The sequence below is a fragment of the Aquarana catesbeiana genome, linkage group LG01 (assembly GCF_042186555.1).
Source record: "Aquarana catesbeiana isolate 2022-GZ linkage group LG01, ASM4218655v1, whole genome shotgun sequence".
NCBI lineage: Eukaryota > Metazoa > Chordata > Amphibia > Anura > Ranidae > Aquarana > Aquarana catesbeiana.
Window position 1 is genome coordinate 402406643 of NC_133324.1, and position 27372 is coordinate 402434014.

Sequence of the window (27372 nt, forward strand, 5' to 3'; positions counted from 1 at the left end):
ACAGCAATCACATGGTACCGGGACCAGCCTGGTACAATGATTTTTCATCCACTATGTTCAGTGGAGCTAGAGTGCTCACCCTGGCTTACCACAATCACTGTCAACGACCAGTATAAGGAAAAGGAGAATGGCCGCACACCACAACGAGAGGTATAATGCTCAAATATTCTTTATTGTAGTCACCATGCCAGAAAAAACACAGGAACATGACTTGTTGACACATTGTACATGGTTAATTCGTGCTTGTTCACAACACCTTATATATAGAGCTCCCACTCGGCCGTCATTCTGCTATAGGCTGGAAGGGAAGCAGTTGAAAACCCTGTGGTGCAACAACTTCTCTAATACAGGAGTTGTGATACTGGCCAGATCACCAAGTGAAAACAGAAGGAACACATCTAATGATTGGTTACCTGCTATATATTACATTTTTGTTTTTGGGTTTAATATCCCTTTATTTACTTTCCTATGAAAATGTTCTCCCACCTCCCTCCTCTGCAAACAGAGTGACAATGTGCATTCATGAATTGTTCCTAATTGCCTAATGCTACATTTCCTTCTATTGAATGCTGATTGCCAAATCACCCCCATAGCAGTAGTAAGAAACCTCCCCCATTTGTTCCACTGCTACATTTGAGCACATATATCTTGCAGCGTAAGGAGGAAGGGGACTTTTTGTTTAAAAATGAAACTGGCCTATGAAAACCATTATGGCAAATATGTTATTGCATATGGGGATATGTAATAAACTGTATATAATAATGTGTAGTTTAAAACAAAAAAAAAGTGTTGGCTACACACATACTTTAAATGTGATAACCTATATTGAATACTACTACTAATCTTTACATTCATTGTTCTTTTAAAAATGCTTTAGCATACATCACTTTAATATTGCATCAAACATTCAGTCACCACATCCACGTGTGTGCCATCTTTACTGAGAAATATCTTCATCTTCATATATAATAAATGTTTTCAAAATATAGCAAGCACATTAATCTTAATTTAGTGCTAAAGTTTTATGAACTGGCTATATGTCTATCGGTGTGATACATTTGTTCAGAGCTCCAGTCAATGTTGTAAGTTGCAGGCTGAACAGGATAATAACATGAAAATCCCTTCTTAAGTATTTAAATCTTCTTTGTCAGCAGGACTTAAAACTGCCAGAGACTCATACAGCATAAAATGCTTTGCTATTGTTTCCTTACATGCAAATAAAATACAAGGGAAGATAGAAATGATGTACATCCCTGGAGAGATAGCCATTGGTCCTGGCATACAGGTATGACTGATCTCCTTTTCATGTCAAGGATGGTTGAACCCTAACCAGACATGCTGCAGTACAAGCAGAGGGCCAGGGCTCCTCCTTTGTCATTTTTTAGAGAAGGATCTGGAAGACCCCGTGGTAATGAGGACAAATTTCGACTGACTAGAGGTTCTACCAGCTATCAGTGGAACTCTGAAAGCAACTATGTTTATTACATTGAGGATGAAGATGATGATGTAGAGGAACTGAGATGGGCGGAACGAGAAGAAAAACGACTGGATGGATGGAAAAAGCAGTTCATTTCTAGCCATGAACATGGATCCTATGATGATGACCAAGACATACGTTTACTTTCTCCCTCTGTTTTTGGAAATGCTCGCAGCAACTTGCTACATATCAATGTGGGTGGAACAGCTTACTTTATATCTTACATGGTAGCAGCTAGTTATCCCAAAACTCGGATAGGGCGATTGGCAACATATACTGATCAGCAACGTAAACTAGATCTATGTGATGATTACAGCCCAGTGGAGGATGTCTATTTCTTTGACCGTGACCCAGCTATATTCCATCATATCTATAACTTCTATCGTACTGGGGTGTTATGGGTAAGGAATGAGTTGTGCCCTCGCAGTTTTCTGGAAGAAATCAACTATTGGGGTGTAAGGGTAAAACATACTCCTCGTTGCTGTCGGATATCATTTGAGGAGAGGCAAGATGAGCTCAGTGAGCAGTTAAAGATCCAAAGAGAACTTAAAGCTGAAATGGAGACTGAGGAGAATGAGGAACTATTTAGAGGAATGCTTTATGGACAGCTGAGACGCCATATCTGGAACTTAATGGAAAAACCCTTCTCTTCAGTCACAGCCAAGGCCATGGCGGTAGCATCCAGCTTCTTTGTTCTCATATCGGTTGTGGCTATGACACTCAACACAGTTGAAGATATGCAATACAAAAATGCTGCTGGGCTTGCTAGTGGTAGACCTTATCTGGAGCATGTGGAGACCCTCTGTATTGCATTCTTTACTTTAGAGTACATACTACGTCTCATCTCAACTCCAGACATACAGCATTTTTTGCGCAGTGTTCTAAACGCTGTGGACCTCATTGCAATATTGCCACTCTATTTACAATTGCTTCTTGAAAAGTTTTCTGATGAGGATGAAGGTGGTAAAAGGTCCAGCCATGAGCATGAAATAGAGGCTGTAGGACGAGTTGGCAAAGTTGGACAAGTACTTAGAATAATGAGACTGATGCGTATATTCCGAATCCTTAAGCTGGCACGCCATTCTACAGGACTAAGAGCTTTTGGGTTTACTCTTCGACAGTGTTACCAACAAGTGGGCTGTCTATTACTCTTCATTGCCATGGGAATCTTTTCTTTTTCAGCTATGGTCTACACGGTTGAACATGATGTCTCTGGCACAAACTTCACAAGTATTCCTCATGCCTGGTGGTGGGCAGCAGTAAGTGTTGCTTTTAGTGTTCACAAGAAGCTGCACATTTTCTGATCTGTCTGAAGGCACACACACACATACATACATACATACATACATACATACATATATACACACACACACACACACACACACACACACACACTTGACTAGTGAATAATATAAATGAATCACGATTGTCTAGCTTCATAATATCTTTAATTCTCTACAGATCAGATGGATTTATGCCTTAATACTCCAGCAAATCAAACATTATTTAATTCGCATCTCCCCTAGTTTGATCATTACTACTAGGGTTGGATTTTAATAAAAAAAATAAAACAGTGGAATAGCATTAAATACATACATTTACTACATTTTCCCATCTGAGGAATGAACTGTGTGTAAATAACAAGTCATTTTATTGTATGTAAAGATATTTGCACAAAGAAGAAATATCCCTTGCCATTTTCTGTTACAGAAAACTAGTTTAAATTTCAAAGTTTTATGAGCTGGCCATATGTCTATCAGTGTGACAAAAGGGAAAGAATACACTGTACTGTAAATTAGATGTAAGGGGTTAGAGCAGGAGTGAGTGGTGACAAATCATATTTGCAGTATCTAATATATATGCATAAAAGTGCCATATTACTAACATTGTGGAGGAGGTTTCAGGCAGTCTTGAGTCTCACTAGAGCATGGGTTGTCAAACTGGCGGCCCTCCAGCTGTTGCGGAACTACATGTCCCATGAGGCATTGCAAGGCTGACAGTTACAAGCATGACTCCCACAGCCAGAGGCATGATGGGACTTCTGCAACAGCTGGAGGGCCGCCAGTTTGACACCCCTGCACTAGAGGGACAATCTTACAGAATGATATGGCAACCCCCCCCCCCCAAAAAGCATATATAGTGTATATATATCTATATACACACACACACATATATATATATATATATATATATATATATATATATATATATATATATATATATATATACATACATACATACACACACACATATATAATTTATTTACCTTTACAAACAGGAAATGCAAAAGAAAAAACAGTACCCAGTTAGGTAGCACCACTGAGATTTGACATAGCACACAAAAGACAATTCTATGTTCACTGTACATAAAGCAATCCTCTCCTAAGCAATGTCCTAAAATTTGCTAAGGTCTACTTAAAAAAGATCCAACAAATCCAATCAATGTTTCATACAACCTAATTTAAATGTTATGAATGAACTGGATTTTACAAGAGCCCACATACCTTCAGCTTTCGGTACCATTCGAAACTCAGCAGAGTGTACAGGTTCTATCATGTAAAAAGCATAGTTAATACGAGTGTGTATATAGTGACTCATAGCCAATCAGAATCCATTTTGTTGTAATCCCAAGTAGACTGGTTACTAGGGCTTACAGCACACTGCCTTATAAAAGAACTACAGATTTTATATTGAATGTATTACATATATACAGTTGTGCTCATAAGTTTACATACCCTGGCAGAATTTATGATTTCTTGGCTATTTTTCAGAGAATATGAATGATAACACAAAAGCATTTCTTTAACTCATGGTTAGTGTTTGGCTGAAGTCATTTATTATCAAATCAAATGTGTCTACTCTTTTTAAATCATAATCACAACAGAAACTACCCAAATGACCCTGATCAAAAGTTTACATACCCTGGTGATTTTGCCCTGTTAACATGTACACAAGTTGACACAAAGGGGTTTGAATGGCTATTAAAGGTAACCATCCTCACCTGTGATCTGTTTGCTTGTAATTAGTGTGTGTGGTGTGTGTGTGTCTGTATAATATCATGGGGTTTCTGAACTCCTGATAGACCCTTGCATCTTTCATCCAGTGCTGCACTGGCGTTTCTGGATTCTGAGTCATGGGGAAAGCAAAAGAATTGTCAAAGGATCTGGGGGAAAAGGTAGTTGAACTGTAAAAAACAGAAAATAAAAAGGGATATAAAAAGATATCCAAGGAATTGAGAATTCCAATCAGCAGTGTTCAAACTCTAATCAAAAAGTAGAAAATGAGGGGTTCTGTTGAAACCAAACCACGGTCAGGTAGACAACTACGATTTTAGCCACAACTGCCAGGAAAATAGTTTGGGATGCAAAGGAAACCCCACAAATAAGTTCAGGTGAAATACAGGACTCTCTGAAAACGTGATGTGGTTTCAAGATGCACAAAAAGGAGGCACTTGAAGAAAGATGGGCTGCATGGTCAAGTTGCCAGAAGAAAGCCATTACTAGGCAAATGCCACAAAGTATCCCGCTTACAACATGCCAAACAGCACAGAGACAAGCCTCAAACCTTCTTGCACAAAGTCATTTGGAGTGATGAGACAAAAATTGAGCTTTTTGGTCACAACCATAAACGCTTCATTTGGAGAGGAGTCAACAAGGCCTATGATGAAAGGTACACCATTCCTACTGTGAAACACAGAGGTGTATCGCTAATGTTTTGTGGATCTGTGAGCTACAAAGCCACAGGAAATTTGGTCAAAATTGATGGCAAGATGAATGCAGTATGTTATCAAAAAATACTGGAGGAACATTTGCATTCATCAGCCAGGAATCTGCGCATGGGACGTACTTGGACATTCCAACATGACAATGATCCAAAACACAAGGCCAAGTTGACCTGTCATTGGCAACTGCAGAATAAAGTTAAGGTTCTGGAGTGGCCATCTCAGTCTCCTGACCTCAATATCATTGAGCCACTCTGGGGAGATCTCAAACGTGCAGTTCATGAAAGACAGCCCAAGAATTTACAGCAACTGGAGGCTTTTTGCCAAGAGGAATGGGCAGCTTTACTATCCGAGAAGATAAAGAGCCTCATCCACAAATATCACAAAAGACTTCAAGCTGTCATTGATGTTAAAGGGGGCAATACACGGTATTAAGAACTGGGGTATGTACACTTTTGATCAGGGTCATTTGGGTAGTTTCTGTTGTGATTATGATTTAAAAAGTGTAAACACAGTTGATTGATAATAAATGGCTTCAGCCAAACACTAATGCCCTGTACACACGGTCGGACATTGATCGGACATTCCGACAACAAAATCCATGGATTTTTTCCGACGGATGTTGGCTCAAACTTGTCTTGCATACACATGGTCACACAAAGTTTTTGGAAAATCCGATCGTTCTGAACGCGGTGACATAAAAAACATACGTCAGGACTATAAACGGGCAGTAGCCAATAGCTTTCCTCTCTTAATTTATTCTGAGCATGCGTGGCACTTTGTGCGTCGGATTTGTGTACACACGATCGGAATTTAACCGATCAGATTTTGTTGTCGGAAAATTTTATAGCCTGCTCTCAAACTTTGTGTGTCGGAAATTCTTATGAAAAATGTGTGATGGAGCCTACACACGGTCGGAATTTCCGACAACAAGGTCCTATCACACATTTTCCATCGGAAAATCCTATCGTGTGTACAGGGCATAACCGTGAGTGAAAGAAATGTTTTTGTGTTATCATTCATATTCTCTTAAAAATGGCCAAGAAATCATAAATTCTACCAGGGTATGTAAACTTATACCCGTACGTCCCTTTGAATTTGCCATCGTGGCATTGTGTGCGTGCGTGTCGCCGGCGGGGCGCGTGCGCCGGCCGGGAGCTCCGTGAGTCAGGTTGCGGGTCTCGCGGACTCGATGGCCGCAGGGATACCCGTGATCGCCTCACGGAAAGAACAAATGTAAAGATGCTAATGTAAACAAGCATCTCCCCGTTCTGCCTAGTGACAGTGTCACTGATCTCTGCTCCCTGTGATTGGGAGCAGAGATCAGTGACATGTCACATGTAGCCACGCCCCCCCACAGTTAGTAACACATCCCTAGGACATACTTAAGCCCTCCCTAGCCCCCTAGTGGTTAACCTCTTCACTGCCAGTGTCATTTACACAGGAATCAGTGCATTTGTATAGCACTGATTGCTGTATAAATCACAATGGTCCCAAAAATGTGTCAAAAATGTCCGATGTGTCCGCCATAATGTCGCAGTCACGATAAAAATCGCAGATCGACGCCATTACTAGTAAAAAAAAATTAATAATAAAAATGCCTTAAAACTATCCCCTATTTTGTAAACGCTATAACTTTTGCGCAAACCAATCAATAAATGCTTATTGCGATTTTTTTTGTAGCAAAAATATGTAGAAGAATACGTATCGGCCTAAACTGAGGAAAAAAATTTTTTTTAAATATTTTTTGGGGATATTTATTATAGCAAAAAGTAAAAAATAATGCGTTTTTTTCAAAATTGTCGCTATTTTTTTGTTTATAGCGCAAAAAATAAAAACCACAGAGGTGATCAAATACCACCAAAAGAAAGATCTATTTGAGGGAAAAAAAGGACGTCAATTTTGTTTGGGAGCTACGTCGCACAACCGCGCAATTGTCAGTTAAAGCGACGCAGTGTCGAATTGCAAAAAACGCACTGGTCCGGAAGGGGGTAAATTCTTCCGGGGCTAAAGTGGTTAAGCAGACCATAACTTGCTTGACCTTTACTCCAGTAGGTCACATCCTGGTGCCTGGACAGGAACCTTTTTTATGGCCAACCCCACACTATCTTTTGATTCTACCAAGGAATATCGTATGACAACAAGGAATAAAAGTGGAAACAGGATCCATTCTTATAGTAGTGGATTAAATTCAAAAAGCATAGAAAACATTGAAAACCATACCAATATCAGCATAGCAGCCTGACACTTTTCATCTTAATAACTTTATCATGAGTTTGCTGGTGGCTTTCCGATAATGCTCTTATATTATACACATTAAACTAGTTTTCTTCCATCCTTCTAGTTACCCAGTCTTGAAATAAAGCATCATCCTACAATAATAGAAAGTGTACCATACAGACAGTACAGACAAAAAGATACAGACATGGGCCTAAAGCCGACCATAGTTGAAGCAGTTCCTTTCATGCAACCACCTTGATTACCCAATCAACACAGACACTGTTGACAGGGAAATCTCTCCCGCCAAGCCATTGTTTTCTCCCCCCCGGGGGGGGAGGGGTGTGAATCTGCCCCCACTGAGAGAACACAGTGATTATTGCTAGCAGCTATAACAGCCGCTAGCAATAATCGCATGTAAAATCTGTCTTGCTGGTTGTATCTCTTGATCGACTAGGGTACATTCAGCCTGCCCATACATGGTTCGAGTCTCGGCCGGTTCCTGCTGAACGGGCCAATATTTGAACCGCCTATGGCAGGCTTAAGCTAGCAGTACAAGGTTAGATTTTTTTTAACATTCATATGAAATTTGGAAAAGTTGTTGGTGCTATCATTGAGTCAACTAATTTTGTTTGAAAGCCCTTAAAAATTTTAAGACCTGCTACTTAAATGGATTCCCAGATATATTAAACAGGTTTCTTATATTGTTTATGAATTTTGTAAGAATTTTGCAAAGCAAAGTTTATTTAAATTCATAAGTATATTGCATATTGATTTGTATTAAAGTATAACTAAAGGCAAAACTTTTTTTTTTGTTTTGGATATAGTGAAGAGGGATTAGAACCCCTGTTCGTTTTTATTGCTGTCTGCCCATTAGGGATATTTGCCTTCTTTATTTATCCCGTTACCATTATCATTAAAAGTAAAACTAAAAGAAATTCCCACATTTTGGGTTGTCCCCAGAAAAGTAATAGAGGGGAAATCTTCCAATGGGGACACTAGGTATGGTTGCCTGGGGGTCCCGAAAGAATTCCTTTAACACCTTCCTGCCCAGCCTATAGCAAATTGATGGCCAGGTGGGCCTTTCATCCTTCTGACTGGCCCTATCACCACTGCTGATATCATGTGACCACTGTTACCAATCACAATGAATTGCCATCCATTGTGTTCAATGGTGTTGCTAGCTGTGATTGGTCAATGTGATCACTAGGTACAGACAGAGCCAATCACAGCTCATCTGTACCATGTGATCAGCTTTGGCCAAAACAAAACAAACTGAATTTATCAGCTTAATTCAGTAATATATATATATATATATATATATATATATATATATATATATATATTTTTTTTTTTTTAATTTCATACTGTTACCAGTCACTGTCCCTGATTACCGCCACACCAGTTATATGATGATGCTGTACTGCACTGGTGACAGTATATTAAAAAAAAAAAAATTACTTTGTTTTTTTAATTTCTTGATTTTTCAAAAAGTTATGACAAAAAATTACAGCGTCAAAAAAACTCGCCATGCCTCTTACTAAATACCTTGGACTGTCTACTTTCCAAAAATGGGTCATTTGGGTGATATTTGTACTGTCCTGACATTTTTTGGCCTCAGGAACTGAGATAGGACGTCAGTACATCAGGATTGATACAGTATCTTGAAAAAGTATTCATACTCCTTGAAATTTTCCACATTTTGTCATGTTACAACCAAAAACGTAAATGTACCGTATTTTTGCTGGATTTTATGTGATAGACCAACACAAAGTGGCACATAGTTGTGAAGTGGAAGTAAAATGATAAATGGATAAATGGTTTTTAAAATGTTTTACAAATAAATATGTGAAAAATGTGGCATGCATTTGTATTCAGACCCCCTAAGTCAATACTTTGTAGAACCACCTTCCACTGCAAGTAAAGCTGTAAGTCTTTTTGGGGATGTCTCTACCAGCTTTGCACATCTAGGAGAGTGACATTTTTGCCCATTCTTCTTTGCAAAATAGCTCAAGCTCTGTCAGATTGGATGGAGGGTGTCTATAATCAGCAATTTTCAAGTCTTGCCACAGATTCTCAATTGAATTTAGGTCTGGACTTTGACTGGACCATTCTAACACATGAATATGCTTTGATCTAAACCATTCCATTGTAGCTCTGGTTTTATATGTTTAGGGTCGTTGTCCTGCTGGAAGGGGAACCTCTGCCCCAGTCTCAAGTCTTTTGCAGACTCTGACTGGTTTTCTTCTAAGATTGCCCTGTATTTGGCTCCATGTCCCTGCTGGAGAAAAACATCCCCACAACATGATGCTGCCACCACCATGTTTCACAGTGGGGATGGTGTGTTCAGGGTGATGTGCAGTGTTAGTTTTCCGCCACACATAGCATTTTGCCTTTAGGCCAAAAAGTTAAATTTTGGTCTTATCTGACCAGAGCACCTTCCACATGTTTGCTGTGTCCCCCACATGGCTTCTTGCAAACTGCAAGAATGACTTCTTATGGCCTTCTTTCAACAATGGCTTTCTTCTTGCCACCTTTTCCATAAAGGCCAGATTTGTGGAGTGCTCAACTAATAGTTGTCCTGTGGACAGATTTTCCCACCTGAGCTGTGGATCTCTGCAGCTCCTCCAGAGTTACCATGGGCGTCCTGGCTGCTTCTCTGATTAATGCTCTCCTTGCCCAGTCTGTCAGTTTAGGTGGACGGCTATGTCTTGGTAGGTTTGCAGTTATGCAATACTCTTTCCGTTTTCTTTTACAAAGTTTTATTGATAGAAAAATAATTACAGCAGAAGAGTGCAATAGTGTGATGCCTACATCAGACATAGGATAAAGGGGAGAATCCCAACAAAAGGGATGTAATATACATTTCACAGCATTCATCAGTGCACAACATAAAGAAGTGCATATATTCGTAGAACAACAATATAGTGGTGTTGGTGAAAAAAGGAAGAATAATTTTCATTCTTGTTTTATCCCTTTATACAGACTTATTTATTTTTGTTATTATTTTGTATCGTTGCAACCCTCGTCACTAAACCAACTCCTTGCAACCAGGAGTCTCAGAGAAGAATATACAGAAAAAGGAAGAGTGAAGGCAGACTGCGGAGAGTAAGGGAGGAACTTGAGAGAGAGAGAAAAGAAGGAGGGAAGAAGAAAGGGAAGAGTCCATCAGAAGGGGGGGATGCGTCCAGAGTCCCCTAGATTGAGAGAAATAGGTTTTTGAACCTGGATGGTTGGTTATATAATATCCATGGTTGCCAGACCCTGAGAAATGTATTATGTGTCAGAGGTGAAGGACCCCAATTTCTTGTTTATCATAATATCATTCATGCGGTTTTTAACTGCTTTGAAGCTGAGTATAGGGGTTTTCCACGCCCTTGCAATGGTCAACTTAGTTGGGTTAAAAAGGTGCGAAGCTAGTTGGCGTTCCGGGCGGAGGAGTTTAAGTTCAAGAATTGGTTTGCATAGGAGGGCTTCATAGGGGTCTCTTTTAAGGTTAGAGTGGAGCATATTGCATAGAAGAGTATAAACCCTGACCCATAGTCTGCATACCTTAGGACATGTCCACCAAATATGGGCCATTGTACCTTCCAGTGAACGCCCCCGTTAACAATGGGGAGAATAGGAAGGAATAAAGTGAGCTAGTCTGGGTGGGGTATAATACCATCTATAGAACACCTTATATGCATTTTACAGAATAAGAACATTCCTAGAGCTCTTTGTAAGGGATATTGTCATGATCTGCCAGACCTCTGGATCCAATTGTTTACCCAGTTCCTTCTCCCATTGGAGATGATATAATTGCACTGGGGGTTTCCTGGAGGAGATGATTGAGGAGTAGATTAAGGATATTAATCCCGGGGAATGGGGTGTAGCCCTGCAAATACGTTCAAAGGGGGTCAGAGTGTATGGGGTAGGTCCGGCCTTTATAAGTAGCTGTAGGAAGTGTTTTATTTGAAGGTAGCTATAGTGTTCCCTAAGGGGGATATCATGAGAAGATCTAAGAGCTTCAAATGTGGTTATTCTCATGGGGGTGAACAAAGAGTGGATGTCAGTGAACCCATTATCTGTCCACCATGAAAATTGTTTAGGGTTCTCACAGCTGGGGGAAATAATGGGCAATGAGTAAGACGCAACAGTGGTAGGTGGGGGGACAATAGTCCTGCCGAATATTTAACAGAGTCCCATAAGCAGAGAGAGTGTGCCATACATGGTTCAAACCGTGTGGGCGCTTTCTGGGGGTGAACCAGGGTATAGAAGAGATAGAGACAGGGTGAGATTCAACCAGATGGATAGTGGCCCATAGCGGCATTTGATACGTGTCATGAAGACGAGATAATGGAGCTATGTTCGCTGCTGTATAGTATGCCTGAAGATTAGGGACTGAAAGACCCCATTGATCCGCCTAGCGTACAAAACCCGTTTATTGATCCGGGGTCAGGTAGAACTCCAGATAAATTTAAAAAGCTTACGCTGGTGAATTCGTAATATGTAGGAGGTGATCGGGACTGGTATTACTCAAAAGAAATATAATAGTTTTGGGAGATAGGTCATACAGACCACAGAGATCCTTCCGAACCAAGATAACGGGAGCTGGGACCAGGAGGATAGTATATCTGTGAGCTTTCTAAACAGCGGTGGGAAATTGGCCTGATATAATCCATCATATTTAGGAGTGAGGTGTATTCCTAGGTAGGGCAGTGAGGGGCCATTGAAATGGGAAATTCATTTTTAGGGAGGTCAGTTCCGGGGGGGGAAAGATTTACGGACATTGCCTTGGATTTAGTAGGGTAAACCTGTAGACCCAAAAGAGACTTAAAGGTCTTCAGAAGGGAGAATAAGTTAGACAGAGAGATTCTGGGTGATGTCAATGTCAATAAGATGTCATCTGCAAATAAGGAAATGTTATGAACAGAGCCTGCCACTTCAATGCCTTTTATATCTGGATGTGAACGGATCGCCTCTGCCAATGGTTCCATAGCTATAACGAACAAGAGAGGTGAGAGTGGGCAGCCCTGTCGAGTGCCCCTCCGGGTAGGAAAAATAGGGGATTCAAATCCGTAATATTTAATTTTAGCCTGAGGGGCATCTTACAGGGCTGCTAGCCACTTTAAAAACGAAGTACCAAAGCCATAATGGCGAAGTACTGTCATTAGGTACGGCCAGGACAAAGTGTCAAAGGATTTATTCACATCCAGTGACAAAAGCATGGTTTCTAAGGAGCGGTTGTGGGCGAGATGTTGTAGTTGAATGATTCTCCTAATAGCATCCCCTGCCTGTCTTTCTGGTACAAAACCTACTTGGTCTTTTTTAATTAAACGGGGAGGAAAGAGTTCATGCGATTAGCCAGAATTTTAGTAAGGATTTTCATATCAACATTAATTAGGGATACAGGTCGAAAGTTAGCCGAACAGGAGTGGTAACGATCAGGCTTCGGCAACATCACTATATTAGCTGTCAGAAGATCAGACGAAAGATTCTGACCATTTTTAACAGAGTCAAGGGAGAGGCTAACACATCTACTAGTTTTCTGTAGTAAAGTGCCATAAAGCCATCCGGACCTGGCCTCTTTCCTACCTTTAAATCTTTTATACATTGTCTAACTTCCGATTCCTGGATGTCACAGTCCATAAGTTCCATATGTGCTGTGGATATGGTAGGCAGCGAAATACGCTGCAAAAAGTCTACCCTACCCTGCTCATTGGTGGGGTCTTGGGCCGAATACAGGATGGTGAGTCTATGACAAAATTCACCTAGAATACGGACCAGGTTGCTGGTAAGTATGTTATGTCGGGTACGTAAAGTAATAGGAGTAAGTTTGGAGTTAAAAGTCCGTAACCTCTTGGCCAGCATCGCATTTGGTTTATTTTCTTTGATATACCAATACTGGCAAAACCAGCGCAATGCGCGTTCTGCCTGATCGGTAAGGCATAAGTCTAGTTCTGTGCGAGCCTGGTCCAAGAGTCTACAGTTTGCAGGTGTGGGGGATTGCTTAAAAGCTGTGGAGGTAGATTCCAGCCGGGATTCTAGTGTTGTCTGCAACCTTTGGCGGTCCTTTTTACCTTTTGATGCTATCTTGATTATATGACCCCTGAGCACAGCCTTATAGGCCCCCCAAAGAGATACTGGGGAGGAAACAGAGGTGGAGTTGAGGCGAAAATATTCTACTGAAGCTTTTAACAGGTCTTCCCGAATGTCTTGTAAAGATAATAGTGAATCGTTCATAATCCAAGAGGAGTGTCAAGGATTATGTATTAAGGACCGGCAGACCAATAGAAGAGGATCATGGTCTGTCCAGGGGGCCGCTAGAATAGACACTGACTCAATTAAAGGGAGATGTTTTTTAAGCATAATCATGAGGTCTATTCTAGAATGTGAATGGTGTGGGTGGGAGTAATATGTATAGTCTTTACTCAGTGGATGTAATTCCCTCCAGAGGTCCACCAGATCATGAGATCGTAGGGAATTGGAAAATGCTTTTGCTGCAGATGAAGCAACCACATTTTCTGAAGGGTATTTGTCCATTACAGGGTTCAGGGCCATATTTGAGTCCACTGATAATAGAAGGGTCCCCTTTTGGTGGGATGTCAACAGGGAGCAGACATGTGTAAATAAGGGTCCCGGGTTAGAATTGGGAGCATAGTAGGTCATTATGGTGACTTTGGCGTCCTAAATAGTGCCTATGAGCAGGAGGTATCTACCATTGGCGTCTGCTATCTGTTTAGTACAGTTAAAAGGGACCGATTTACGAAAGGCGATCAAAACTCCCCTCTGCTTAGTTGGGCCATTAGCCATGAACACCTGTGGGTATTGGGCATCAAAGTATTTAGGATTAGAGGCAGAGGAAAAATGCGTTTCCTGTAAGCGTGCTACATCTATATGTTGCTTTTTTAAGTACTTAAATATTTTTACCCTTTTTTGTGGCGAGTTCATACCTTGCACATTTAATGACAACCAATGTAACGTCATAGTGGAGAGGTAAGTAAAGGTATATCAAGGACTCCGGACGCAACCCCCATGGACCCCAGGGAGAATACAGAAAAGGGAGGATGTAGGGAGGGAAGAGGGGGGTAGAAAAAGAGAGAAAGAAAATGTAAGGACAGTAGATCCAAGGAGATCTCGGGAGGAATGTTTTGAACAAAGCATAAGTGCAACTAATCGTGGGTCTGGAGGCCCACCAGTGGGTCGGTGGTTGGTTGGGACCAAGGTTCCAAGCAAGTGCCGACGCTGTGGGGGTGCAGTGGTCCACCGGACCCATTCGGCTTACCTCATTATTGAAACCATAAAACAAAAATGCATTATAATGAGCACTAAATATAATGAAAATTATCAAACACAAACTATTAAAAAAAAAAAGAAACAATAATTTCTAGCTCAAGCACGAATCCGGCTAGACCTCTCCCCAGCCCCCTGGAAAGATCCGGAGAAGGCCCGTGAGAGGCATTCAGTGGAAAACTGAGCAGCCTAAGTACTGGTATCAAAAGATAAAGGAAAATGCTGCGCTAACCCAAAACAGAACAGAATGAAATGTGACAGGAGCAGCTAGCACACAAACAAACCAAGTCAAATCATAGTATAAATAATTAAGTGCAGCGCTAAAATATAAACGTGGGTAAATATTAATGTAAATACACTTGTGAATAAGTGAAATATAATAACAAACCAAATAAAACAAACAATGTGATCGGTTAAATAAAATGTAATAGTCTATAGCGAAATGTGAGACAGCAAAGGTCCACAGTCCTTGATATATAAGGTAAGTAGAGGTCTTCTCCAAGAGTGGGGTACCATGAACCCTGGGGGGGGTGGGTAGACACTCAAATGGCCCCTCAATCCAAATACGCTAAAAGTGATCACAGACAGATAAAAATGGCAGCCTATGCGTTTTGACTACACAGTCTTCAACAAGGGCATGCCCTTGTTGAAGACTGTGTAGTCAAAACGCGTAGGCGTCTCCAGCTTCCCACATTGCCATTTTTATCTGTCTGTGATCACTTTTAGCCTATTTGGATTTTATCCAATAAAACCATATTTTTTGACCTACACCATGTGGAGTGCCTCTTTTTCTTCCTCCATGGCTCTATTCCGGATTGTTCCTGTCTAACCTGCCCACTGTGAAACTGAAGGGTGTGCGTGACAGTGGTTTGACTCCTGTTTAACAGAAGTACATCTTCGCCAGCACACCATGGATCAGAAAACAAGGTTGTCCAAAGAAGGTTTTTTAATCGAAAATGGTCACATCACAAGGGGGGTGCAACGTTTCGGGGCCGCGCAGGACCCCTTCGTCAGGCAAGTGATGGGGTGCACAGTGAAATACAACATATATATATAGTGGTCACCAATAATGAGAACAACAAGTGCAGAGTGAGAGAAATAGTCCCCTCCCCCTCCCATTGACGTCAATCTGACGTCAGAATCCCGCCAGGATCATTTAATAAACATAGTTCGTATAGATACTGCATAATCATAACCATACTGGTAAACATACAATGATATAATGCCAAGTGGCGTCAGTAACTGTCATGAATTGTGTGCGATCGGCAAAGATTGCCGATTCCGCCCGCTCGGGGTACACTGTTGCCTAGGACCCAGCGACTGTCAGTCAGCTGGAGGTCCAGGGAGCCAATAGCATGGCGCCGCGTGTGTAGCGCATGCGCCCGGCTCGCTGGCAACCAGGGATCCATCTGAAAGTGCCAAGAATACCTTGTCACATCTAATCAACATAGGGCGATCGGGCGGTTGGCTGACCGATGAAGTGGCCAATTTTCTGTATAATGCCCACCCCCGTATGCCTGTCATCTATGGATTACCTAAGATCCATAAAGGCACCACACCATTGAAGTTTCGACCCATAGTATCCGGTACGGGGGCCATCACTCAACCATTGGCTCAAGTCATTGATTTCTACTTGCAGCCCATTGTCAAAGATTTACCCGCCTATACACGTGATACAAGTGATTTCCTCGAGAAGCTAAGACCCTTCCATACCTTTCAGGACAATTGGAAATTTGCTACGATGGATATATCTTCCCTATACACTTGTATACCAAACTCTGCCGGCCTGCGGGCCGTTGAACACTTCTGTACTAAACATAACCTCCCTGGGGTACCATGTGGATATATCCTCGAGTGTCTTGAATTTATTCTTACTAATAACCACTTTAAGTTTGAGGGAAGGACATTCACACAAATACGTGGCACGGCCATGGGGAGCTCAGCAGCACCCTCGTTTGCCAATCTATTCGTGGGTTACCTTGAAGAACGACATATCTACCCATCCCCCCTCTTTCACAAGCATGTTATAAAATGGATGAGGTACATCGACGATATTTTCCTTATTTGGTCGGGAAGTAGTGATGAGTTCAGCACATTTGTAGACTTTTTGAACAGTATTTTTCCAGGAATTGTATTCAATCCCGAATTCTCCTGTGAACGCATTCCATTCCTCGATGTGCTCATCACCAACAACCATGGCACCATCACAACATCCTTATACTCAAAACCCACAGACAGAAACACCTTGCTCCACTTTCAGAGTGCACATCCCGAACACCTACGCAGAAATCTACCCATCTCGCAATTTGCCAGGGTACTACGCATTTGCTCCGATGAGGAGGACAAAAAACAGCAACTCGAGATGATGTATAACAAATTCTTGGAGCGTGGATACCCCACGATGGTACTTGACCAAGCTCTGGACAAAGCCCAGAAAAGACGGATCAGAACCCCTAACCCTGTCACCGGTCCATTGTTCGTACACACGTTCAATCAAGGGTCTGGCACGATCAAACACGCCATTGAACACAACCGTAATATTCTATTATCTGATAGATCCTTGGGACCCACTACGAAGGCCAGGCCCATGATAGCATATAAACGGGGTAGAACGCTGCGTGACCATCTCATACAAGCTGATCCCAGACATAAGTACATCAAGACATTACCCAAAATCTCGCTGAAAACAGGTTGCTACAGATGTTACAACTGCAATGTGTGCAACTCACTCATCTGCGGCACACATTTCACACACCCACGTATGGGTAAACGTTACCCGATACGTGAATACTATAACTGCAATACCGATTTTTGCGTATATGTGCTGAAATGCCCCTGTGCATTATCGTATGTGGGTAAGACTGTTGGCCCGTTTAAGAAAAGATTCCAGAAACACAGAAGCGACATCAGGGTCGCCCTGGCCAAAACTGAGAAGGGTGAACAGGCTGATCCCAACAAACCGGTGGCATTACACTTTGTAACAGCTAAACATCAAACACATGAGCTCCGTGGGATGGTGATTGAGCACATCAAACCTCCCCATAGAGGAGGGGACCGAAATCTGTTACTTCTACGCCGTGAGGCCTACTGGATTTACACCTTGGGCACGGTGCACCCTGGGGGACTCAACACTAACTTGTCATTTACATGCTTTATTGATGAAAGATGATTGTTTCACATGTATGTTTTCTTTCCCATCCAGGACATGGTTATCATTACGATGTAAAATGTGCAATTTTGATCATCTTGATATCAGTCTAGCAATTATTCATCGGATGTTTATTTACCTTGTATGTTTATATATACCTGGTACTACTTCCCCCTTTGGGGATCTTTTTCTGCTTTCTCATTTCTTTTATACATCTGGCATTTATCAGTGATAATCATCCAGCGGGCACTCTAACCTTTTTTGTTTTTATATTATTGTATTTATGACAATGAGTCTGTTACCGTATTCACAACTACATTTATTGGGCATTATCCAGCTGAATTACATTTATTGGGCATTTCTAGCCCTCGGGCTCCCGCTGGCAATCACACTTGATATCCCCAGATTCCTTCTTTCTCTTTCCTCTTCTCCTCTCTCCCTCCTTTCTCCCCCACCCCTCTTTGATTTCACCTTTCCCTCACTCCCCCCCTTCTTTTCCCCTTCCCCTCGGTTTCCCTTCCTCTCTTTCTTCTTAGTTCCCCCCCCCCCCCCTTCCTTTTGTTTATTTCCCTTATCCTTCTTTTCCCTTTCCCCCCCCCTTTTTTCCCCCCTTTTTTCCTTTTTTTCTTTTCCTTTTCTTTTTTCCTTTTTTCTCCTTTTTGCTCCTTTCCCCTTTCTTTTCCCCTTTTCTTCCCCCCATTTTCCTTCTTTCCTTTTTTTTCTTTCTTTCTTTTTTCTTTTTTTTCTTTTTTTCTTTTTTTCCTTTTCTTCCTTTTTTCTTTTTCTTTTTCTTTTTCTCTTTTTTCTTTTTTCTTTCTTTTTTCCCCTTTTTTGCCTCTGTTCCCTTTTTTCTTTTTTCCTTTTTTCCCTTTTTTTCCCCCCCTTTTTTTCCTTTTTTTCCTCCTTTTTTCCTTTTTTCTTTTTTTCCTTTTTTTTCTCTCTTCTTTTTTCTTTTTCTTTCTGCTTTTTTCCTTCTTTCCTTCTTTCCCTCTTTCCTTTTTCCTTCCCTTTCTCCTTCTCTTTTCCTTTCCTTTATTGTTAATATTGTTCCTTGCCCTACGCACTGTTACTTGTCTTATATTCCCTTGCACACTGTGCTTTATTCACTATATTCCATCTATTTGATTTTATTTTGTTTTTCTTCCTCTCTTTTCTCCCCTCCCTTTTCCCCCCTTTTTTTTCCCCCTTTTGGTCCCCTTTTTCTTTCCTCCCCCCTTGTATGTTTTTTTTCTTTCACCCTGACATGTCACTCTCATACACTTTATTCCGTTCTATTTTACATTTCATTCTTTTGTTCTTGTCACGGCATCTCTTTCCTTTACTCTTCACCTACACACTTTTTCTTTCAGCACCTATACTTGCTCTTCCCCGCTTTATCGCTTTTCCTTTCCCCTCTCTCCTCTCCCCGTTCGCTCCCTCCTCCCCTTGGTTACCATATATGGCGTCGGCCGCACGTCACGGGTTACCGTGACGACGGCGGCCCCGCGAAAAAGAAATGCCAGGCGTCCTTCGTATCCAGTGGTTGCCAGCGAGCCGGGCGCATGCGCTACACACGCGGCGCCATGCTATTGGCTCCCTGGACCTCCAGCTGACTGACAGTCGCTGGGTCCTAGGCAACAGTGTACCCCGAGCGGGCGGAATCGGCAATCTTTGCCGATCGCACACAATTCATGACAGTTACTGACGCCACTTGGCATTATATCATTGTATGTTTACCAGTATGGTTATGATTATGCAGTATCTATACGAACTATGTTTATTAAATGATCCTGGCGGGATTCTGACGTCAGATTGACGTCAATGGGAGGGGGAGGGGACTATTTCTCTCACTCTGCACTTGTTGTTCTCATTATTGGTGACCACTATATATATATGTTGTATTTCACTGTGCACCCCATCACTTGCCTGACGAAGGGGTCCTGCGCGGCCCCGAAACGTTGCACCCCCCTTGTGATGTGACCATTTTCGATTAAAAAACCTTCTTTGGACAACCTTGTTTTCTGATCCATGGTGTGCTGGCGAAGATGTACTTCTGTTTGATGCTTCCAGAACCCAACTGGTAATCGTTACAGCACCCATTAATGCTCTATGCCGTTTGTCCGGGAACGTGTGCGACTGGAATATTGAATTGACTCCTGTTTAAGACGGCTACTCTTCACTGGCGATCGGGACTCACAGGACATCATTCATTTGGACATCTCGGGAGACCATCCCCTATGCTCTATTAATGCACTGCTATACGGCACGTGCGTCCTACGGATCTGGTAAGGGTACCTAACTCTTTTACATTTGAAGATTTACATGCTTTAACATCTGTGGTCGCCTTGCCATTTGAGTGTCTACCCACCCCCCCAGGGTTTATGGTACCCTACTCTTGGAGAAGACCTCTACTTACCTTATATATCATGGACTGTGGACCTTTGCTGTCTCACATTTCACTATAGACTATTACATTTTATTTAACCGATCACGTGCCGTATAGCAGTGCATTAATAGAGCATAGGGGATGGTCTCCCGAGATGTCCAAATGAATGATGTCCTGTGAGTCCCGATCGCCAGTGAAAAGTAGCCGTCTTAAACAGGAGTCAAACCACTGTCACGCACACCCTTCAGTTTCACAGTGGGATGGTTAGACAGGAACAATCCGGAATAGAGCCATGGAGGAAGAAAAAGAGGCACTCCACATGGTGTAGGTCAAAAAATATGGTTTTATTGGATAAAATCCAAATAGGCTAAAAGTGATCACAGACAGATAAAAATGGCAATGTGGGAAGCTGGAGATGCCTACGCGTTTTGACTACACAGTCTTCAACAAGGGCATGCCCTTGTTGAAGACTGTGTAGTCAAAACGCGTAGGCTGCCATTTTTATCAGTCTGTGATCACTTTTAGCGTATTTGGATTGAGGGGCCATTTGAGTGTCTACCCACCCCCCCCAGGGTTCATGGTACCCCACTCTTGGAGAAGACCTCTACTTACCTTATATATCAAGGACTGTGGACCTTTGCTGTCTCACATTTCACTATAGACTATTACATTTTATTTAACCAATCACATTGTTTGTTTTATTTGGTTTGTTATTATATTTCACTTATTCACAAGTGTATTTACATTAATATTTACCCACGTTTATATTTTAGCGCTGCACTTAATTATAAGTACTGGTATCCACTACTAACTAGGTATACTGTTATAGTAAATCATAACGATCAGTGAGAATGTGTAATGTCTGGTTTGTCAGAGATCAACCCTTAGGATCATGAGGAATAGGGGCTCGCCCCCCCGGCACCGTAATAGGCACCGAGCGGGCCCCTAACACACAGAAAAAAAAATAAATCAAGGATGACCCTGAGGCATAACTCTTTCCATTTTAAGATGATGGAATGAACAGTGCTCCGTGAGATGTTCAAAGCTTGTGATATTCTTTTATAACCTAACCCTGCTTTAAACTTCTGAACAACTTTATCCCTGACCTGTCTGGTGTGTTCCTTGGCTTTTATGATGCTGTTTGTTCACTAAGGTTCTCGAACAAATCTTTGAAGGCTTCACAGAACAGCTGTATTTTTATACTGAGATTAAATTACACACAGGTGGACTAATTAGGTGACTTCTGAAGTCAATTGGTTCCATTGGTTTTAAGTTAGGGGTATCAGAGTAAAAAGGGGCTGAATACAATGCACGCCACACTTTTCAGATATTTATTTGTAAAGAAAATTTGAAATCCATTTATCATTTTCCTTTTATTTCACAATTTTGTGCCACGTTGTGTTGGTCTATCACATAAAATCCCAATAAAATACATTTATGTTTTTGGTTGTAACATTACAAAATGTGGAAAATTTCAAGGGGTGTGAATACTTTTTCAAGGCACTGTATATACCATAGTTTGTGGACTCTATAACTTTCCTACAGACTAATAAACACTGCTTTTGGTGATTTTCACCAAAGAAATGTAGCAGAATACATTTTGGCCTAAATCTCCTGAAGAACAACTATTTATTTGCAAAATTTTATAACAGAAACTAATGCCACGTACACACGAGCGGACTTTTCGACCGGACTGGTCCGACGGACTTTCGACGGACTTCCAACGGACTTTCCGAATGAACGGACTTGCCTACACACGATCACAACAAAGTCTGACGGATTCGTACGTGATGACGTACGATCGTACTAAAATAAGGAAGTTGATAGCTAGTAGCCAATAGCTGCCCTAGCGTCGGTTTTGGTCCGTCGGACTAGCATACAGACGAGTGGACTTTTCGCTAGGAACTGGGTCCGGCGGAGTTCCGACGTAAAGATTTGAAACATGTTCCAAATCTAAAGTTCATCAGAATTTTGACCGAAAAAGTGCGCTGCAGGTCCGATGAAGCCCACACACGGTCGAATTGTCCGCTGGACTCGGTCCGTAGGACCAGTCCAGTTAAAAAGTCCGCTCGTGTGTACGCGGCATAAGAAAAACACATTTTGTTTTCAGAATTTTCAGTCTTTTTTTATTGGATTTAGCAAAAAATAAAAAAACCCAGTGGTGATTAAATACTTCCAAAATAAAGCTCTAGTTGTGTGAACAAAATGATAAAAATTTAGTTTGGATACAGGGTTGCATGACAGCGCAATTGTCATTCAAAGTGCGACAGCGCTGAAAGCTAAAAATTGGCCTGGGCAGGAAGGAGGTAAAAGTGCCCAGTATTGAAGTGGTTAATTTGCAGGGATTTCTTCTCACTTCCTGTTTGTCATTCAGACCTTCCATCCTTGGATTTTTTTCAGCAATACAGACAAAAATGGCAATCGTCATCATTAGCCATTACAAAAATAAATAAATTTTTGAAAACATTATCAAACTAAATTTCCAATGCCCCGTACACACGATTGGACATTCCGACAACAAAATCCATGGATTTTTTTTCTGACGGATGTTGGCTCAAACTTGTCTTGCATACACACGGTCACACAAATCTTGTCGGAAATTCCAAACGTCAAGAACGCGGTGACGTACAACATGTATGACGAGCCGAGAAAAATGAAGTTCAATAGAAAGTGCGGCTCCTCTGCTTGATTCCAAGCATGCGTGAAACTTTGTGCGTTGGAATTGTGTACACACGATAGGAATTTACGACAACGGATTTTGTTGTCGGAAAATTTGAGATCCAGATCTCAAATTTTGTGTGACAGAAATTCCGATGGAAAATGTCCGATGGAGCCTACACACGGTCGGAATTTCCGACAACAAGCTCCCATCGAACATTTTCCGTCTGAAAATCTGACCGTGTGTACGGGGCATTACTGTGTATGGCTATAGTTTTACAAACACTACCCTGTTTACTTCTAACTTGTATTGCTCTTATTAGACAAGATATACTGTATAGCACTCATTAACCTTTTCTACACCTACCTGATTGTTATACCCTTTGTACATACTTTTATACCTCATTTATTACCTATAAATCATTAAATGTATACTGAGACCATTGCTTAGTAGTGCACCAAATTTGTATATTGTACCTTTGATACACTTTTTGTTTTAAATTTGCCCCCTTCCACTTTCGACTCACCTTTTTTCAATGCCCTAGAGTTTTGGCACCCTGGAATCAGAATGATAGACCTTTGCAAAGCATACAGGGACATCATCATTTTTCTTTTTCTTCCAAATATTAATATGTTTTGACCTTTATTTTAATTTATAAGCAGTTTTTTTCCCACATAAATTTTGCCACATGGACATTCAAGTATCTAAATCACATATGCTATTACAAGTAATGAACTGTCTAACCTTAACTTTAATCTTCTTCCTCTTTTCTGTATTTTTTTTTTTTTACAGTTTTTCATGCTTTACATTACCAGGGTATACCGAAGAGACAGATATTGAGAGTTAGAAGAAATTGCTCAATCGTTGATGACGACAATAAACAATCCAATAAAAAAAGATTTATGTTAAAAGCATATCAAAAGACAAAGATAGAAGTAATTAGAAAGGAAGCTGGGGGGAGATAGAGCAGCATTTATTAGGGAAAAATGAAAATAAAGAAATGGGATAGAATATGTGGTTATAATGAGACTGGGTAGTCAATACGTTTTGGTAGCGTAAAAAAAAACATTGGTATATTTTTTTTTTCCATTGTTCAAAGCATGCAAAACTAAAATAATGAGAAGAAAAAGGAAGGAAACAAAAACATAAAGTGGAAGAATTAAGGTTAGACAGTTCATTATTAGTAATAGCACATATATTAAAATGATCATGTGAAAAAAAATATTTTGTGGAAACTACTCAAAATGAGAGAAGGGTTAAGAAAACATTTTAAGAAAAAGAAAAATCTCAGTGTCCTTGTACACTCTGCAAAGATCTATAACTATGACCCTGGAGGGCTTAAAGAGATTGTAAAGGCAGAAGTTTTTTTTATCTTAATGCATTCTAAGCATTAAGATAAAAAAAAACCTTCTGTGTGCAGCCCCTCAGCCCCACTAATACTTACCCGAGCCCATCTTTATCCAGCAGTGTTGCAGAAGTGTCTCAGCTGCCCGGGACTCCCCTCCTCATTGGCTAAGACAGCAGCGTGGCGGGATTGGCTCCCGCTGCTGTCAATCAAAGTCAGTCAGTCTGAATGGACATTTGGGACGTGAAAACTTGGTACACTAACAAGCAATGAAGCAATGAATAAAAGGAAAGTATAAAGACATCTATATATAACCTGTAGCACTATTATAGGATGGTACTTCATATAAAGATTTAGTAATTGGAAGATGGAAAAGAATTGGTTTAAATGTAAGGGGATTTGACTACTTGCTGACCACCTAACTGGGAAAATACATCATTATTTTGACGCTTAATACCAGGGTTATGGCTGCAGCTGGATGCCATAACCCCAGTATTAAAATTTTCCTCAGTCTCTGCTCTTTCTGCTAAAAGTAATCCGAGCAGCTCATTAGCCGCTGAATCGCTTTTAGAAGTGTCGGGAGGGGTTGACTCCCCCCTCTCGCCACTTTCCAGTAGTTCTCGAGCTTAACTGGTTGACCCGAGAACTGATCTGGCGCTTGTGGTGGCTGGCCACAGAGATGAGCAGAGGAAAGATGGCCTCTGCTCATCTCTATGGCCTGGGAGAATCGTAGCGACCTTATGATGTCACTTTCCAGTTTACGCTGGATGTAAACAAGCCCTTTTTTTTGAAGCAATTAATTTTTTTTTTTATTATTTAATACTTTCCTTTGTAGAGGAGAGATGTGGGGTCTTATTGACCCCACATCTCTCCATAAACACCTGTCATGTTTTATTGTTGTCAGAAGAGATGTTTACATTTCTTGTGACAGCAGTAAAAGTGATCAAAAAATGTAAAAGGACAGTGTAAAAATAAAGTAATAAAGTATAAATAAATAATAATAAAAACAATTTTTAAAGCGCTCCATGTTGCCCGTGTTCGCACGCAGAAGCGAACCCATACATATGTCACACCCACATATGTAAACGGTGTTTATACATTTAATATACTTTTAAATTTAAATTAACTACACAAAGGGACCCCGTTTCCACTTTTTCTCCCCAACTTGTCAGAGTTTAAACATGAAGTGAGTTTTGACCTTTTGAGTGGTGGTCAGACAGTTCTGGTAAGTGTGAGACTGCACAGGATGCAGTAGAGGTTACAAGCTAGATGGGGAAGAGCCATATTGACTTTGTTTTGACCTCTATTGCTGGAGTTGTCTCTAAGGAGATGGAAAAAAGTACAGGATTTGTGGTGTTTTCCTCTAAGAACTATAGAAATGTATAGATTTTTGCACATTTTAACTCCTGGAATTTGGAACCATTCTGCGGCATTTTTTGGCTAAATACTTCACCAGATAGATAATGTTCCAGTACAATCAGCATATCAAATTTTATTAAAAAAATAAAAATAAAAAAGTAATTAGTGCACTTTTAGGCTTTCTTTATAAATAATGTAAATGATATCTGGGATGTGCAGAGGATGGTTTACCCTATAATAAGTACTAAAAAAGGAAACGGGTGCTATAAAGAAAGTGACCACATGAACACTGTTATTATTTGTTTCCAGGTCAGCATCTCTACGGTAGGATATGGAGACACTTACCCAGAAACTCATCTTGGCCGTCTGTTTGCTTTCCTTTGCATTGCTTTTGGGATCATTCTCAATGGAATGCCCATTTCCATTCTTTATAACAAGTTTTCAGATTACTATAGCAAACTAAAATCCTATGAATATACTACAATTCGAAAGAAAAGAGGAAAAGTTAATTTTACTGGTCGAGCTATGAAGAGGATATCGGAGTGCTGTCCTGTGCCAACACGGCATCTGCCAGGACACCACTAAAGTGATCTACAAAGGATTAATCTGCATCTCTTACACTGAAAAATTGCGTATTTAAAGGTAACATCATAGAAAAAGTTAAACTTTTAGGAAAAGTAGAATATTTGCAAATCTACCCTATCCTCTGCATTAAAGCGGAACTTTATCCAAAACAGTTTGATAACAATTAATGTTTTTTAACAAAAGGACATACATTCCACATTAATAATTGTGCAACTAAAATTAGTGTGTGCTGTAAATTGCCTCCACAGCATTGCTCTTGTGTCTTCTTGCTGAAGGCTTCCATTTTGTTGAAGAGTAGTCACTTCCTCACTGAGAACTCTCCCCCTCTCTTTGGTCTCAAAAACTATACATCACTTGCTGCAATTAAAATATGTACATCCTTTGTGTGTCTTGGCTCAATTTAAAAGGAAGTCTGACAGAAGCTTTACAGTGCTCAGTCTCAGGGAGAAAGGATAGAATATCAGGCAGATAAGATACGACACTATCCTTGTAAATTTAACTGTTTTGTGTCTCCTTGGCAGCAGAATTTGTCCTGTCACCTCTTATGATTTTCTTTTCTCCCTCCCTAATAATTGTTCCCTCCACACAGTCTGTCATTTCTGTTGCTTTCTTACCCCTTCAAACAGTAAATTTTAAAACTGTCAGCTGATCGGCCTCTAGTGGCTCCCATTTTAAACACAGCGCTGAGATTCGACAGCAACTGAGCATGTGCAGAGCAGGCTGAGGTAGTGCAATACTAGATTTTAAAAAGTATAGGCACTTATTTTAGTTGCGATCTATCAGGACTGAATTTTCTGACCAATGTTCCACTTTAAGGGTTCTTGACAGCCTTTGATTTAGTCCTTACTAACAAAAAAATATAATTATATGCAGTATAAAATGCAGCACAAAACATGATCTCTCATAATAAGTTGGCTACTGTTGCACAATGTGTAGCAAGGGTTCACATGAACTTACAATTTAGGCTTTAGATCTGGCTTAGTGTCTCTGTCAGAATGGCTTTTTCTTCCTTACAAGTCAATGGGTATGCAAAAGCACCTTGAAGCAAATTAATAGAGTTTAGCAGAAAGTCAACTGAAAGAGTAAGTTCACCTTTTTACACTGTTTTCTTCTTTCTAAATTCCAGCTTCCCTATGCACCAATATAGCATTCATGTACTTTTTTTGCAAAAATATCAAAGCTTTCCATTAAATCTACAGTCACCTATTTTTCTTGTCCTAA

General features: G+C 40.7%; 1 protein-coding gene across 1 annotated transcript; it reads left to right on the top strand.

Moving 5' to 3' along the window:
• The first annotated feature begins 1178 nt into the window (after window positions 1–1178).
• On the top strand, window positions 1179–27303 carry KCNV2 (potassium voltage-gated channel modifier subfamily V member 2). Its single transcript, XM_073634919.1, has 2 exons — window positions 1179–2736; window positions 25876–27303. The coding sequence occupies exons 1-2, from the start codon at window positions 1336–1338 to the stop codon at window positions 26149–26151; spliced, it is 1677 nt and encodes a 558-aa protein (XP_073491020.1). The 5' UTR covers window positions 1179–1335; the 3' UTR covers window positions 26152–27303.
• Window positions 27304–27372: the final 69 nt, after the last annotated feature.